At 35.3% G+C, this 14,624-nt stretch overlaps 1 protein-coding gene across 2 annotated transcripts in view; it reads right to left on the reverse strand.

The window, feature by feature from the left end:
- Nucleotides 1–14,624, reverse strand: part of FBXL4 (F-box and leucine rich repeat protein 4) — a 43,163-nt gene that overhangs the window by 14,167 nt on the left and 14,372 nt on the right. For both annotated transcript variants that reach the window (XM_034409050.3, XM_034409052.3), the window contains exons 2-5: nucleotides 13,085–13,668; nucleotides 11,522–11,870; nucleotides 7,089–7,333; nucleotides 2,063–2,276 (exon numbers count right to left, since the gene is read on the reverse strand). In XM_034409050.3, coding sequence (XP_034264941.1) covers nucleotides 2,063–2,276; nucleotides 7,089–7,333; nucleotides 11,522–11,870; nucleotides 13,085–13,593 — 1,317 coding nt within the window. In that variant the 5' untranslated portion in view covers nucleotides 13,594–13,668. The remainder of the gene's footprint in view (nucleotides 1–2,062; nucleotides 2,277–7,088; nucleotides 7,334–11,521; nucleotides 11,871–13,084; nucleotides 13,669–14,624) is intronic.

A 14,624-nucleotide genomic window follows, 5' to 3' on the forward strand; every position in this document is an offset into this window, starting at 1 on the left:
ATTGACAGTATGTTGTTATTGTCCATTGTGTACCTTAACTACATTCAAGACAATAAATTCTGAATGCATGTTATGAATGCATATTTAATGAATAAATTAAATGAATAAAGATTAAAGTCATGTATTAGCAAATGGTGAGACCATTAGCACAAAAATATTCTGTGTACAATAATTGCAAGCAAGATTGTAATTGAATAGACTTAAGCCAATAGGCTGATTGAAACAAAATTATAAATTATGTTAAGTACTCTCCAAAGTTAAGAAGCTTTTAACAATTATTTACAATTAGGAGATGAATTGCATATTGTGTTCTGGTTCTGGAAACAGTTCACTACATTTTATAAAAGGATTGTGTAAAAAGAGGACTTTCTATCTTTTAAAAAGTACTCCTAAAGTTGAAAATTGGAACATTTTGGCCATACACATTCAAAAGTGAGAGACAAAGGGCAAAATGAAATATGTGGCAATTAAGCTGCAGTCAGAGGAAGTAATTGAAAATTGAAAATCATGCATGCTATTACATATGTATTTTCTTCTTATATTTCCTTGTATTAAAAAGGAGCATTTTTCCACCGGCAGCAATTAAAAATTCATTCTTGCAGAATGCTGACTGCATATGTATGTATAAATAACTAGCTGTGAAAATTGGTCTACAAACTTTTTGTTCAACAAGTGGTTTCTACCTGTATTACTAGCAGGTTCTATAAGTGATGAAAATGAAGAAATAAGAAAAAACATGTTTTCATGATCTTGGAAATAACAAATTTCTTAAGGTACTGTAATAACTGGTAGAATACTGGCATTTTAGTATGGATATTGGCATACTAAATTACTATGAATTTCTGAAACAGGGCTGATTATTCCTTAAATGAATTTCAGGGCAACACTCAACCTAGCAATCAACATGACAAGCACCAGAAAGCACATCAAATCACACATGCAATAAAAATGTAGAAAATAAATCTTACCCAGTCATATACACTCACGTAAAGATGTTAAGTATACCCCATTGAAATTTATTTTTTCAAAATACCGATATTTGATTTTCATTTCAACAATACTGATAAAGGGGATATAGTACAATGACTATCACACACTACTTACAATTTGCAAGCCATTCTGTAAAATAAATAAATACCAATGCAAATTTCTCATGTGGAAAAATTAAGTATACCCCTATATTTATCACTGCTACATAAAATTAGTGCCTGGTGCCCAGTTTATCTGCAGTTCTGCAGGTTGTCTAAGAACATCTAACCATCATACAAGTTTAGATAGGATGGGCATACTCTTTTTATATATATATATATATAATATATAATTTTGATTTATATGCCGCCCTTCTCCGGAGACTCAGGGCGGCTTACAATGCATTAAGCAATAGCCTTCATACTTTTATATATTTATACAAAGTCAGCTTATTGCCCCCACAAACTGGGTCCTCATTTAACCTACCTTAGAAAGGATGGAAGGCTGAGTCAACCTTGAGCCTGGTAAGATTCGAACCTGCAGTAATTGCAGGTAGCTGTGTTAATAACAGGGTGCTTTAGACCACTGTACTACCAAGGCTCTAAAGTCTCTTAAGTCTCTTTCCTTAAACATTGCCACCATATTGGAGTATGCTTTTTCTGTGGCAGTCCCTGTCTTGTGGAACATTCTTCTCCCTAAAGTTCGGCAGGCCTCTAGCCTCCTAGCCTTCTGTAAAGCACTGAAGACCTTTTCCCCCCAAGCACTGTGACAAATGAGGTGACTATATATCGGAAGCTTGACTTGTGCCAGGTTTTTGTTTTTAATGTTTAATAGTTTTAATATGGTTTTTATGTTATTAAAATCTGATGACTGCTCAGAATTCATTATAAGATGGGTGGCTGTACAAATGTTTTAAATAGTAAATAAACAAACAAACCATTATTAATCATTACTGAGTCTTTCAAACACCACATTCTGAAGTTTCTCTTCCTCTGATATTTACTATATGTTTAAAATAGTTTACTATGTTTTCTCTATAACTTTACAAAGAGTGCTTTAACACGTAAGGGTGAAAGAAAAATGATTTTCATACCTCTATTTTTGTTCGATAAAGAATTAAACGTGTAAGGTTGCACAATTTGGCAATGTGGTTGAAAGCCTGAGGTGGAATTTTATCACAGGAGGAGAGATTTAATTCCTGCAAATTTAAACATGTGTCAGCAATAACTTCCAAACAAGCCTCATTGAGGAAATGGCCACAAGACAATTCCAGGCGTACTAGTTCTGAACCACAAACTTTCAGGAACCTGTAAGAAGCATAGATGAATCAATTCACCAAGAAAAGTAATGCATTTGCTTTTAATTCATTGTAAAAACTGGGTAAATTCCCAGAATTTCCAATGCCATGTCTTAATAGATCAGGAACAAAATGATCCACGCCTAACAAGGAACTATTTTAGCATAGAAACAACTTCATCTGAGATAATTGGAAGGTAATAATAATCAATTCCAGTATCCAAGACAATCCAGTTAGCCAAGGATTCTTTGTGACATTGCAATAGGTCACATTCCAACATGTAAGCTTTTAAATATATTTAAATCCATTTACAAGTGTTACAATTTAGTATCCAAAAATAATGTGATGCACTGGAATGTATTGGGGATAAAAATTCAGTATCCCATTATATCTGCACAAACAAAAACAATATCCCCTCCAAACTCTCCTGTAATTATGAACTACAGCTGTCAGCTGGGTTTCATAATAATTAATATAAGCATTATTTGTATTCATTTACTGCATCTCTGTTCAGTGTTTCCCATGAGAGCTTGAATTCACATACATAAAGGCACCCTGCAATTTTATCCTTATAACATAAATCCTAAGAGACAGATTAGGCTGGGACATAACGATTTAGTTCAAAGTCACTCAGATATTTTGTAATGGAGACTTGAACATGGATCTCGATATATCTGGATCATGATGCTATCTGGCTTCCACACCTTCTCTGTTTTGGAACCTGTATCATATTTCTTGATGTTGCATAGAGGTACAGTTCAACTTCATATTAGAGTTTTTGTATGTCCTACACAACTCATCCCCTGAATTGGAATGCTCAGATATGTTTGTCAGTGTCAAGTGCAAATCAGATGGAAAAAGCCCAAGGAAACAAAAGGAGGTTGATCCTGAGACAAAATTATTTTTTGAGAACAAAAACTACGATCCATGCAAACTAACCTGTTTATATTCAACTGAAACAGTTCAAGCAAAACAAGAAAACAGCAGAGCAAAAAAATAAAATCACTTCACACAGCAGTCAAATTACATAGCTAAGTAGTTAGATTTTTTTAAAAATCAGAATAAATTAATTTGTATTGATTCATTCATTGTTTAAAATGTCACCAGCCGTAAAGAAGTTTTTTTTTTATTTTTAAAGGAGGAATATTGCTTTAATGTAGACATTTCATGTTGCCAAAGCATTTAAACAGAATTAAATGTTCTTCTGTTACAGAAGAAACAACAGCCTCTCACTACTGATATTTCAAGCAGTATCAAAGACATTTACTAGTCTGCTGTTGTCAAAAAGAGAATTATCTCAATTTAATTTATTATATAAAGAACTTGTACGTGATAATATATCTCATCTATTAAAGTGCCTAAAGATTACTGATAGAGCACTATAAAATTATTCAGCTATATCACATTAACATCATTTGATTATACATGATTTATAGTCCCATTTAATATTTCTCAAACTCTCTGTCTAGCTCAAGCAAAGAAGGTTAGTACGTTTAGCAATTTTTATAAGTGAAACATTACAATATTCTTACATAGCCCTACGGAGGTGGACACTATCAATAAGTTAAATTACCTTCAGCCTTGCCTCAGGAAATTGAAATGCCTCAAGCATTCTGTCCTCTCATGGTAATATTTTGTAGCTTGTCAGCTATCCTAGATTACTATTCTAATTTGTTCTATTTCTTATTATTAATACATACTCTACTAATATTTACATTTTCAGAAACAAAAACAACATGACTGCTGTATATATTAGCAGTACATATTAACGCTAAAAGTGTATATTAACACTAAATGATGCTCACAGAAGGATAATTTACTCATTGTCTATAAACTTCAACATATCTTCAACAAGATATATCATAGATTTATGTGCAGTGTAAAAATATTATAACATATAGATTATTATTCTTTGAAAAAATTGTCAATTATTCAGCCTATGAATTATTAATTTTAGGTACAAATTGATTATAGCCATACCATTTACAGAATTTCCATTATCAACAATAGATGAAGTAACTAAAATGGATTGGATTGTTTTTGATTAGTATTTTCTTAAATGTTTGAATGTATAAAGTAGATTGTAATGGAACATGCCAACATGTCAACTGTCATTTATAGTCATGGCCCTTAAAAATTTATATATATTTTACTATATGAATTTTGTGACAGAGCCAACCATTAAAATGGACCCTGGTGGCATAGTGGTTAGAATGCAGTATTGCGGCTAACTCTGCCCACTGCCAGGAGTTCGATCCTGACTGGTTCAAGGTTGATTCCGCCTTCCATCTTTTTTAGGTCAGTAAAATGAGGACCCAGATTGTTGGGCAATATGCTGACTCTGTAAACCTCTTGTAAAGAGGCTGTAAAGAACTGTGAAGTCTAAGTATGTAAGTCTAAGTGCTATTGCTATTAAATGTAAATCTAAAAGATTATTTTGCGGGCAGAAAAATACAGACTAAAAGATATACACTCTCTAATATAGAGAAAGTTTGGAGTTTAAAATCTGCCATTTCAGCAGATTTTTAGCAAGATGTCCTAGAAAACAATAATGTTGAGATACTGGTTTTCATAAAAGACAGCAATGTTGTTAAAGCAAATTTTCTTTGGCCAGTGTTTTGTATTATAGGTGAAACTTAAAAAATTAGAATATCATGCAAAAATTAATTTATTTCAGTAATGCAACTTAAAAGGTGAAGCTAATATATGAGATAGACTCATTACATGCAAAGCGAGATAGTTCAAGCCTTGATTTGTCATAATTTTGATGATTATGGCTTACAGCTCATGAAAACCCCAAATTCACAATCTCAGAAAATTAGAATATTACATGAAATCAATAAAACAAGGATTGTACATAGAACAATATCGGACCTCTGAAAAGTATAAGCATGCATATGTATTCAGTACTTGGTTTGGGCCCCTTTTGCATCAATTACTGCCTCCATGCGGTGTGGCATGGATGCTATCAGCCTGTGGCACTGCTAAGGTGTTATGGAAGACCAGGATGCTTCAATAGCAGCCTTCAGCTCTTCTGCATTGTTTGGTCTCATGTCTCTCATCTTTCTCTTAGAAATGCCCCATAGATTCTCTATGGGGTTCAGGTCAGGCGAGTTTCTGGCCAATCAAGCACAGTAATCCCATGGTCATTGAACCAGGTTTTGGTACTTTTGGCAGTGTGGGCAGGTGCCAAGTCCTGCTGGAAAATGAAGTCAGCATCCCCTTAAAGCTGGTCTGTGGAAGGAAGCATGAATTGCTCCAAAATCTCCTGGTAGATGGCTGCATTGACCCTGGACTTAATGAAGCACAGTGGACCAACACCAGCAGATGACATGGCTCCCCAAATCAACACAGACTGTGGAAACTTCACACTGCACTTCAAGCATCTTGCAGTGTGTGCCTCTCCATTCTTCCTCCAGAGTCTGGGTCCTTGGTTTCCAAATGAGATGCAAAAGTTGCTCTCATCAGAAAAGAGGACTTTGGACCACTGAGCAACAGACCAGTTCTTTTTGTCTTTAGCCCAGGTAAGACGCTTTTGATGTTTTTTGTTGTTCAGGAGTGGCTTGACAAGAGGAATACGACATTTGAAGCCCATGTCCAGGTTCCGTCTGTGTGTGGTGGCTCTTGATGCACTGACTCCAGTCTCAGTCCACTCCTTGTGAAAGTCCCCAACACTTTTGAATGGCCTTTTCCTGACAATCCTCTCCAGGCTGCGGTCATCCCTGCTGCTTGTGCACCTTTTTCTTCCACACTTTTCCCTTCCACATAACTTTCTATTAATGTACTTTGATACAGCACTTTGAGAACATCCAACTTCTTTTGCAATTTTCCTTTTGAGGCTTTCCCTCCTTGCGGAGGGTGTCATGACGGTTTTCTGCACAACTGTCAGGTCAGCAATCTTTCCCATGATTGTGATTCCTACTGAACCAGACTGAGAGACCATTTAAAGGCTCAGGAACCCTTTGCAGGTGTTATGGCTTAATTAGCTGATTAGAGTGGGACACTTTGAGCCTAGAATATTGAACCTTTTCACAATATTCTAATTTTCTGAGATTATGAATTTGGGGTTTTCATGAGCTGTAAGCCATAATCATCAAAATTATGACAAATCAAGGCTTGAACTATCTCACTTTGCATGTAACGAGTCTATCTCATATATTAGTTTCACCTTTTAAATTGCATTACTGAAATAAATGAACTTTTGCATGATATTCTAATTTTTTGAGTTTCACCTGTAGTTTGCACAAGACACACAATACACAAAGAATTTACAAAGGCTGCAATTTTCTACCCCTTATCAAGTTTAGCTCTTTTAAAAATCCAAATAAATAGTTCTCTGACAGAAAAACCTATTTTTGCTGAAAACCTCATCTGTATCCCTACTTTTCCCCTACAGGAGGAGGAATTCACAAATGCCGTTCCAGGAAGCATTTTCTTTCTTGCCATGTTTACATACATCTTTAAATTTCAAAACCAGCCAAATGTTTGGTAGGTGGGGGAAAAAAATGAGTAGGAATACAAAAGACAACAAAAAGAAAATTTGAACTTTTCAACTCCTACTCTTGAAAAAGTGTCAGAACAAAATCAAGTACATGAAAAGAAGTTGCTAAACTTGCCTGCCAGGTTATCTCTCTGCCACTGGATTTTATGTCTTTGATGCTGCCGATGCATGACTAAACATATGCCTCTGACCTTGAAGTATTATGGATTGACTACAGTCATGTTAGTAACTTTTATTCTAACTGCTAGGTGATTGGGATAAAGGGATGTGTCTATTATTCTATTTTATAGAATATGTTATATACCTCTTCAGAATACTGACCTGCTAAAGGCAGAAAATGAAATGGTTCCTCTGTTCCCAGTCCAAGATAAATTAAGCCACTGGACCAGGATACAACGAGACTGCAGATATTCTAAAGCTGTGTCATTAATCCTTGCCCAATATGGTTGCAAACTGAGATGAATATATTGTAGTGGATCACAACAATGTTGATATAGTAGCTTACATGTCTGTGAGAGTCTACATAGATCCGGAACTGTAAGGTGACTCAAAATCAACTGGATGAGCTGAATGGAAAAACAACAATAAAAGTAAATTACTCTATCAAAATCGTATTTTCATGCTAGGTAAATAAATTTTTATTCTAATTAAATTAAATCTCCCCAATTTCATTTCCATTATTTTACTATTTTTTATATGGTGGTATATATATTTCTATTTTGTGCTTGCTTTCAACCTCACCTTTCGATGTAACCTGCATTTAGCCTTAAATTGCATACGGATAGCTACACCCTAAAGAGTTGAACAAGAGTTGAAATCTGATATGATTTCAATCAAATGTACTTAAAATTCTATATGTTTACACTCCAGTCATATACAAGTAGTTCCTGCTTAACAACTGCCCTATTTAGGGGCCGTTCAAAGTTACAACAGCACTGAAAAAGTAATTTTATAACTGATCTTTGAATTTACAACCATCATAGCCTCTCCATATCACATGATTGAAATGTTGGTGTTTCTCAACTGGTGGGGCATTTACAATTGTCACAGCCCCGCAATTTCCATTTGTATGCTTTACAGCTGGTTTCTGGCAAGCAAAGTCAATGGAGAAGCCAGTAGTAAAAACACAAGTCACCCACATGTCTTGCTTAACAACCTGCAGTGACCCACTTAAAAACTGAATGGGAAGTGCCATAAATCCATGCCAATCATGTGTTGTTTTACTTAGCAATCATGTCATTTAATGATAGAGTTGCTGGTCCCAATTCTGGTCACTAAGAGTTATTAAAAATCACAATCTGATAATGCAAATGGGCATAGAATAGATGAAGAGTTTTTTTGGGAAGTGCAGTCGCCTTTGACTTGTTCTTGATTCTTGGTGAGTCCCTGCAGTTTTCTTGGTAAAGTTTTTCAGTAGTGGCTCGCCAGCTGTCTTTATGCCTTCAGGCAGGAATAGAACTCACAATCTCTTGTTTTCTGGTTCGATTCCTTAACCATTGCACAATACTGGCTCTTTTTACATGAAATACTTTTTTAACATATTTTAATATTTAAAATTTCACTTCTAGTTCTGAGTAGAGTTCTTCTGCACATATACTAAAATCAGGATTTTTTTAATGTCATGTTTATTATGACCATTATTGTGCATGGCTCAGCTGAAATACCTTTAAGTCCTTTTACTTTCAATGGGACAGTAACCCTTAGGTTTTCTTCACTCTTTCTGAATTAAATGGGATTTTATTATATCTATTAAAAATAAAATGCATATCATTACCTCATGTATTATATAGGATTTGAATATATAAAATACAAAGATTCATGTTATCAATATGAAGTCCACCCCTACCTGCTATTTTTTTTGTTGCCATATAGCCTAATCAGTAATCTAAGTTGGGTCTGTATTTTAGAGAAAAGCTCATGAGCGCTGTGCTTTTTGGATTCAAATGTATAAATATGCTTCAGATTATACATTAGTGCAAACAATCACAATCGGGACTGGAATTTCTATTGCTAAGCAATGCAATTTTGAAGTGTGATACCGCAGGACACGTTGCTTAACAACAGTAATCCATACAGTCCCCATTGTTGCTGTTAAATAAGGATCACGAATCATTAAGCAAGGACCTCCTCTTCGCAACTTCCTGATGGCTTCCAACAGGCAAAGTCAATGGGGAAGCTGGCAGGAAGTCACTAGTCCTGGGCAGTTTGTAAGCAAGTCAGTAGGTGGTCAAGTAGATGATGCAGCACAACATGAGCACACCTAGGTAGGAGTGGTTGCTGCTGTGTATGGGAGGCCGTGCAAGTGATTGCTGTGGCGCAAATGTGGTCAAGGAAGGGATGGCCACTGCAAGGTGTCGGAGGCTGTGCAGGCAGCTTACACAGCACCAAACAAGCACAACTGGATGGGTACTATGGAGTGGGGGGGGGGGTACACTGAGGATAGACATGTGCTACAGAATAGGAGATACCTAGAAGAAAAAGTAGTGGAAGTGGGATCAACTTAAAGAAGCCACTTGCAACTTTCCTGCTGGCTTCCTTATTGATTTTGCTTCTGGGAAACCATCAGGGAAAGTGGCAAATGGTGATTATATGACTAAGGAACACTGCAACCATTATAATCTGAATCTGAAGAAAACAGAACTATGATGTTTATCATTTGATTAATCAAATTTGGCATTTAAGATATAGCAGAGAAAAAGTTCACAAAGTAACATTATAGCCAAGATAAACATCAAGAGTCTACAAACCAGGGTGGATAAAAATCAATGATTTTTTTTTAAAAATAAAAAAAATCAGATTTTTTTGATTTAAATCAGATTTTTTTGATTTAAATCGGATTTTTTTGATTTAAATCGGATTTATTTTAATAAAAAAATTTTGGGGTAAAAATCTATCATAAGAAAGTTTTCTAAATAATTTTACATAAAGTTTACATAAATAATTTAGTTTATTCAGCATGAAATGGATCTTAGTTATGTAGCATGAGGCTGTATATTCTGCAACACTGGGACTATCGGTGAGTCAACAGTGGGTCAAAGGAGTAGCAGAGATGACAGTTGCTCTTTAAAAATTATGATTTAAATCGAGTTGATTTAAATCAAACCTTTTTACTAGTGATTTAAATCATGATTTAAATTGTGATTTAAATCAACTCGATTTAAATCAAATCCAACCTGCTACAAACTGTCTCGGCAATGGGATAAACAAATATTAGCCCAAGAAGTACAGGTTACAGAGTGGCTTATTTTATATATAATGGTGACAAGACTGCATCAAGTAAAAGTTGTAAGAAGGACAAGTTATCTTATTTTCATTGTACCAGGACGATCAGCCTAATTAATAGAACAATAAAATAACAGAGTTGGAAGGGACCTGGGAGGTCTTTTAGTCCAACCCCCTGCTTAAGCAGGAAACCCTATATCATTTCAGACAAATAGTTGTCCAATCTCTTCTTAAAAACCTCCAATATTGGAGCGCCCACAATTTTTAGAGGCAAGTCATTCCACTGATTAATTATTTAACTGTCAGGAAATGTCTCCTTATTTCTCGGTTGATGCTCTCCTTTATTAGTTTCGATCAATTACTCTAAGTTGACTGACTTTTAAGATCATATTTAGCATTTCTAATTTTAATTTTAAAGATGTGATAAAACAAACATATTTACACCCTAAACCATTAACCTCTAAACCATCAATGAGTCAAAGCACAAAGTGTGATTTCTGATTAATAATAATGACCAAATACAGCAAAAAGTGTAAAGGGGAAAACTATTTAAGATCCTTTTTAACTAATTTCATTATCTAATAATAATTATATGCTATATAGATAATAACACAACATTAGCATCAGAGATAAACAACTCCTAACATGTCAGTATCTATCAAAACCAGAAAAGGTAATCCCATTTTACACTAAAATTACATCTTAATACCTGAAATGAAAAGGATATAAACAAATGTCACCATGATGATGACACTAAAATGTAACTGCAGTATAAAATATATTTTGCTTCTGATCAAACAAAGAAAACAAATTTCAAGCCTATCTAGTAATCATTACTCTTAGTTAGTTTAAAATTTAGTATCTTGCTAAAAATGTCATTCCATATCTGGCCCAGCATAAAGCACAATTTGATATTATAATATGTGAGGACTTCAGAAAATTCCAAGAATGCAGCTTATGGCCTAAAAATATGGCATCTGAAACTCAGCTGGCTTTATGAAATCTTAGAACTTACATTTAAAAAGGAGTAGGAATATAACATTTATGTAATGAATATATTTTACAGACTTAACAGTTAAGTTATTTATAATATATTTTCTGTTCAAAAGAAAAAAACAAAACATGCCTATTTTAAATAATTTGATTAACAGATGCTTAAAATAGCTGAATCAAAAAAACTAAAGTATTATCCTCTTGTAATCAAGAAACTTCAATGAGGAAGACATTCATTTTTATAAGCACTTGACACAAAAATAAAAATGAATTTGCATGGGGAGATCAGCTAGGGCCGGTAACAGATTCTTCTATTTTTAAGAATCTACTTGAATCAGTTTCAACCATTTTAAGAAAGAAAACAAAAAAGCTACACTAACTAAAATCCAGGAAGCTAACAGAACTTAAAAAACAGGCAAAGTTCATAAATATGTATATGACACTATAACTACTTACGTATCTCAAGATATAATGAATCTCTACAGCCTAGTAATTATGACATTTTTTTTCTTAACCCTGTAAAATTCCCAGGCTTTTACCTCATAAGGCAATTTATCAAAGTATCCATTAGTTGTCCAGTCTTTGAAGGCAGCAGTGCTAAACTGCTTGTTGAGACTGTCCACGCTGCTGTAACTTTCTCTCTCCCCTTCTTCATCGTCATCTAGATCATTCATATCAATAATTGGAGTACTGAGTAAATGCAAAGGTCTTTCTCTTAAACCATGTAGTACTACAGCATCCAACTCGGTATAATAATCCAGAAGGGAACTGTTTATTTCCAAACGGATTAAATTTGTAGGAAAATTTATTTGTTTGATACTAGGTGTAAATTGACGTGCCTGAGACAAAATCACCTTGGAAGGTAGCTCTGACCAAAGGATTTCCCACCTACCAAAAGAAAAGTAGATTAGTGTCACAGGGCAATTAATGCAAATATTACTGCCTTAATTTCTTTAATAAATTTCAATTTGGGGAGAAAATACCACAACTAATATAAAGAACATCAAACCATGGGCAGTATAAATACTATTTTAATTATGCTCTTAATACCTCTACAATGTATGATAAATATCTTAACTCCCAAACATTAAATAACGTTAACATTATTCAACAACATTTTAGTGTTAATTCTTTTTTAACCTGTCACTGCATTGGGAAGAAAACAAAGAGAGTAAGCTAAAGTGAAGATGCACTTCAGTAACAAATAGTTAAAGAGACCCTTTGGTTAAACCTGAAATTAAACCACAATTCATTCAGTAGAACAAGAACTTAGAAATTTGATCCCAAACCTATATTCAGGCTAATTAGCACTTGGAAACCAATGAAGTTTAATGTACAGGTAGTCCTCCACTTGTTTCAATTCATTTAGTGACCATTCAAAGTTACAATGGCACTGACAAAAGTGGCTATGACCATTTTTCATACTTACGACCTTTGTAGCAGCCCCATGATCATGTGATCAAAATTCAGATGCTTGGTAACTAGTTCATACTTATGATCATTGGTGTGCCTCAAGGACATGTGATCACTTTTTGTGGCCCTTTGACATACAAAATCAATGGGGAAGCCAGATTCACTTCACAAACTTGTTACTAACTTATCAACTGCAGTGATTCACTTAAAAACTGTGGCAAGAATGGTCGTAAAATGGAGCAAAACTCACTTAACAAATGTCTCACTTAGCAAATTTCTCACTTAGCAACAGAAATTTTGGGTTCAATTGTGGTTGTAAGTCGAGGACTACCGGTACTATTAAGATGGATCTACAGGACAGGTTTCTGAAGCATTTTCAAGAGCTCTGTTGCCCAAATATCTTACAGCAGGCTTTCTTAAACTGAAGCACTGCAAAACATTGAATACTGTGAATATAAAAAGCAAACAAATGGGGGGCAGGCAGCTTTCACTTGCAAAGACTAGACCACGGAAAACAAGAATTCCTTTTCTTGCTACCTGTGAAGCCCAAACAGTTTGTAGATAGCAAAAACAATTTTGTGGGCACAAGGGGAGTACATATGTAGAATTTTCTAAGAAAAAAATGTTACTTTAAATATTTGAACATATCACATCAAAGAAAAACAGAGAAAATTAACGAAATGAATTACCTTACTTCACTGGGCTGATTTTGTGAATAAGGACTTGCAGAACACGCCAAAATCCTAACCACAGCACCAGGATGATACGTTTCCAAAATATGTATGGCTGTCGGATACACTTGTTCCTCAAACGCAAGTTCTACATATTCCTGACTTTGGAAACTGGGTGGGATCCTCGTAAATGGTATTCGTGCGCTAGGGCACATATCCCACCATTTTCCATAGGTCCTAAACACAGCGGTTTGTGTAAAGTCACCTGAGCTAGGATAGACATTAGGAGTTCCAGCCAAATTCCACATGGTGTACGACATGCTGTTTTCACTGCCATAATGGGAGCTGAAGTCCAACACTTCTTTGGCATACTGGACCAATTCAACATTGATAGGTAGGGATCTATTTGACTCAATGGCTCTCCGATTGTTCATCAATTCTCCCCTTGTAGCTGTCCTGGCTCGGCGCCGAAGGCAAATATAGTAAAACATACTCAGAACTGTTAACATAGGAAATGCTGGTGACATCCGGACAGGTAGTAAAATCCTCCTGAGTCAGTATCTTCAAGATTTCTTTGTGAGAAGTTTAAAATAAAAGAGATCCTGAATGAAAGCCCAAACAATTAATTGTCAATTTAAAAGAGGCTCAAGAATTCAAGGAACCTTTAATTTATTTGAAGCAGATAAAGATGTAATATAGGTTGTCCTCGACTTACAACAGTTCATTCAATGACCAAGTTTTATTTATTTATTTAATTTATTTATTTATTTGTCAAGTACGTATTAGATAATATATATAAGTATAATCACGGATTGAATACATAAAATGAATACAAATAAAGGGAACATTAAGACAGGGATGGTAGGCACGCTGGTGCTATTATGCACGCCCCTTACAGACCTCTTGGGAATGGGGTCAGGTCAACAGTAGACAGTCTAAGGTTAAAATTTGGGGGGTTTTGGGATGAAACCACAGAGTCAGGAAGTGCATTCCAGGCATTGACGACTCTGTTGCTGAAGTCGTATTTTCATAGTATTCATATATTTTATATGAAATAAAAATATCATATATTTTTATGAAAACATATTTTTATAAATTACGACAGCACTGAAAAAGTGACTTATTGCTGTTTTTAACACTTATGACTGTTGCAGAATCCGCATGGTCACATGATTTAAATTCAGATGCTTGGCAATTAGTTCATATTTATGACTGTTGCGGTGTCCTGGGCAGGGGTGAAATCTAAAATTTTTCCCTACCGGTTCTGTGGGCGTGGCTTGGTGGGGGGGTGTTCTGTGACTGAGTGGGCATGGCCAACTCAATGTCACTCACAGCCACGCTCACACAGTCCCAAGACCCCCTTCCACCAAGCCACGCCCACAGAACCCAGTAGGAAAACTTTTTAAATTTCTTTCTCCCGCGGCTCCGCCCACCCGCCCCATTCCCCGGACTCCTACTGCTCACCTTTCTCCCGCAACTGGCTGTCAGGGAAGGCAAGCGCCCGAAAGGTACCGGAGTCGCTCACTCTCCTTCTTAAATGAGCCGCTCTGGTCCACGC

Source organism: Pantherophis guttatus, chromosome 1 (assembly GCF_059756535.1).
Source record: "Pantherophis guttatus breed Tessera chromosome 1, ASM5975653v1, whole genome shotgun sequence".
NCBI classification, from domain to species: Eukaryota; Metazoa; Chordata; class Lepidosauria; order Squamata; family Colubridae; genus Pantherophis; species Pantherophis guttatus.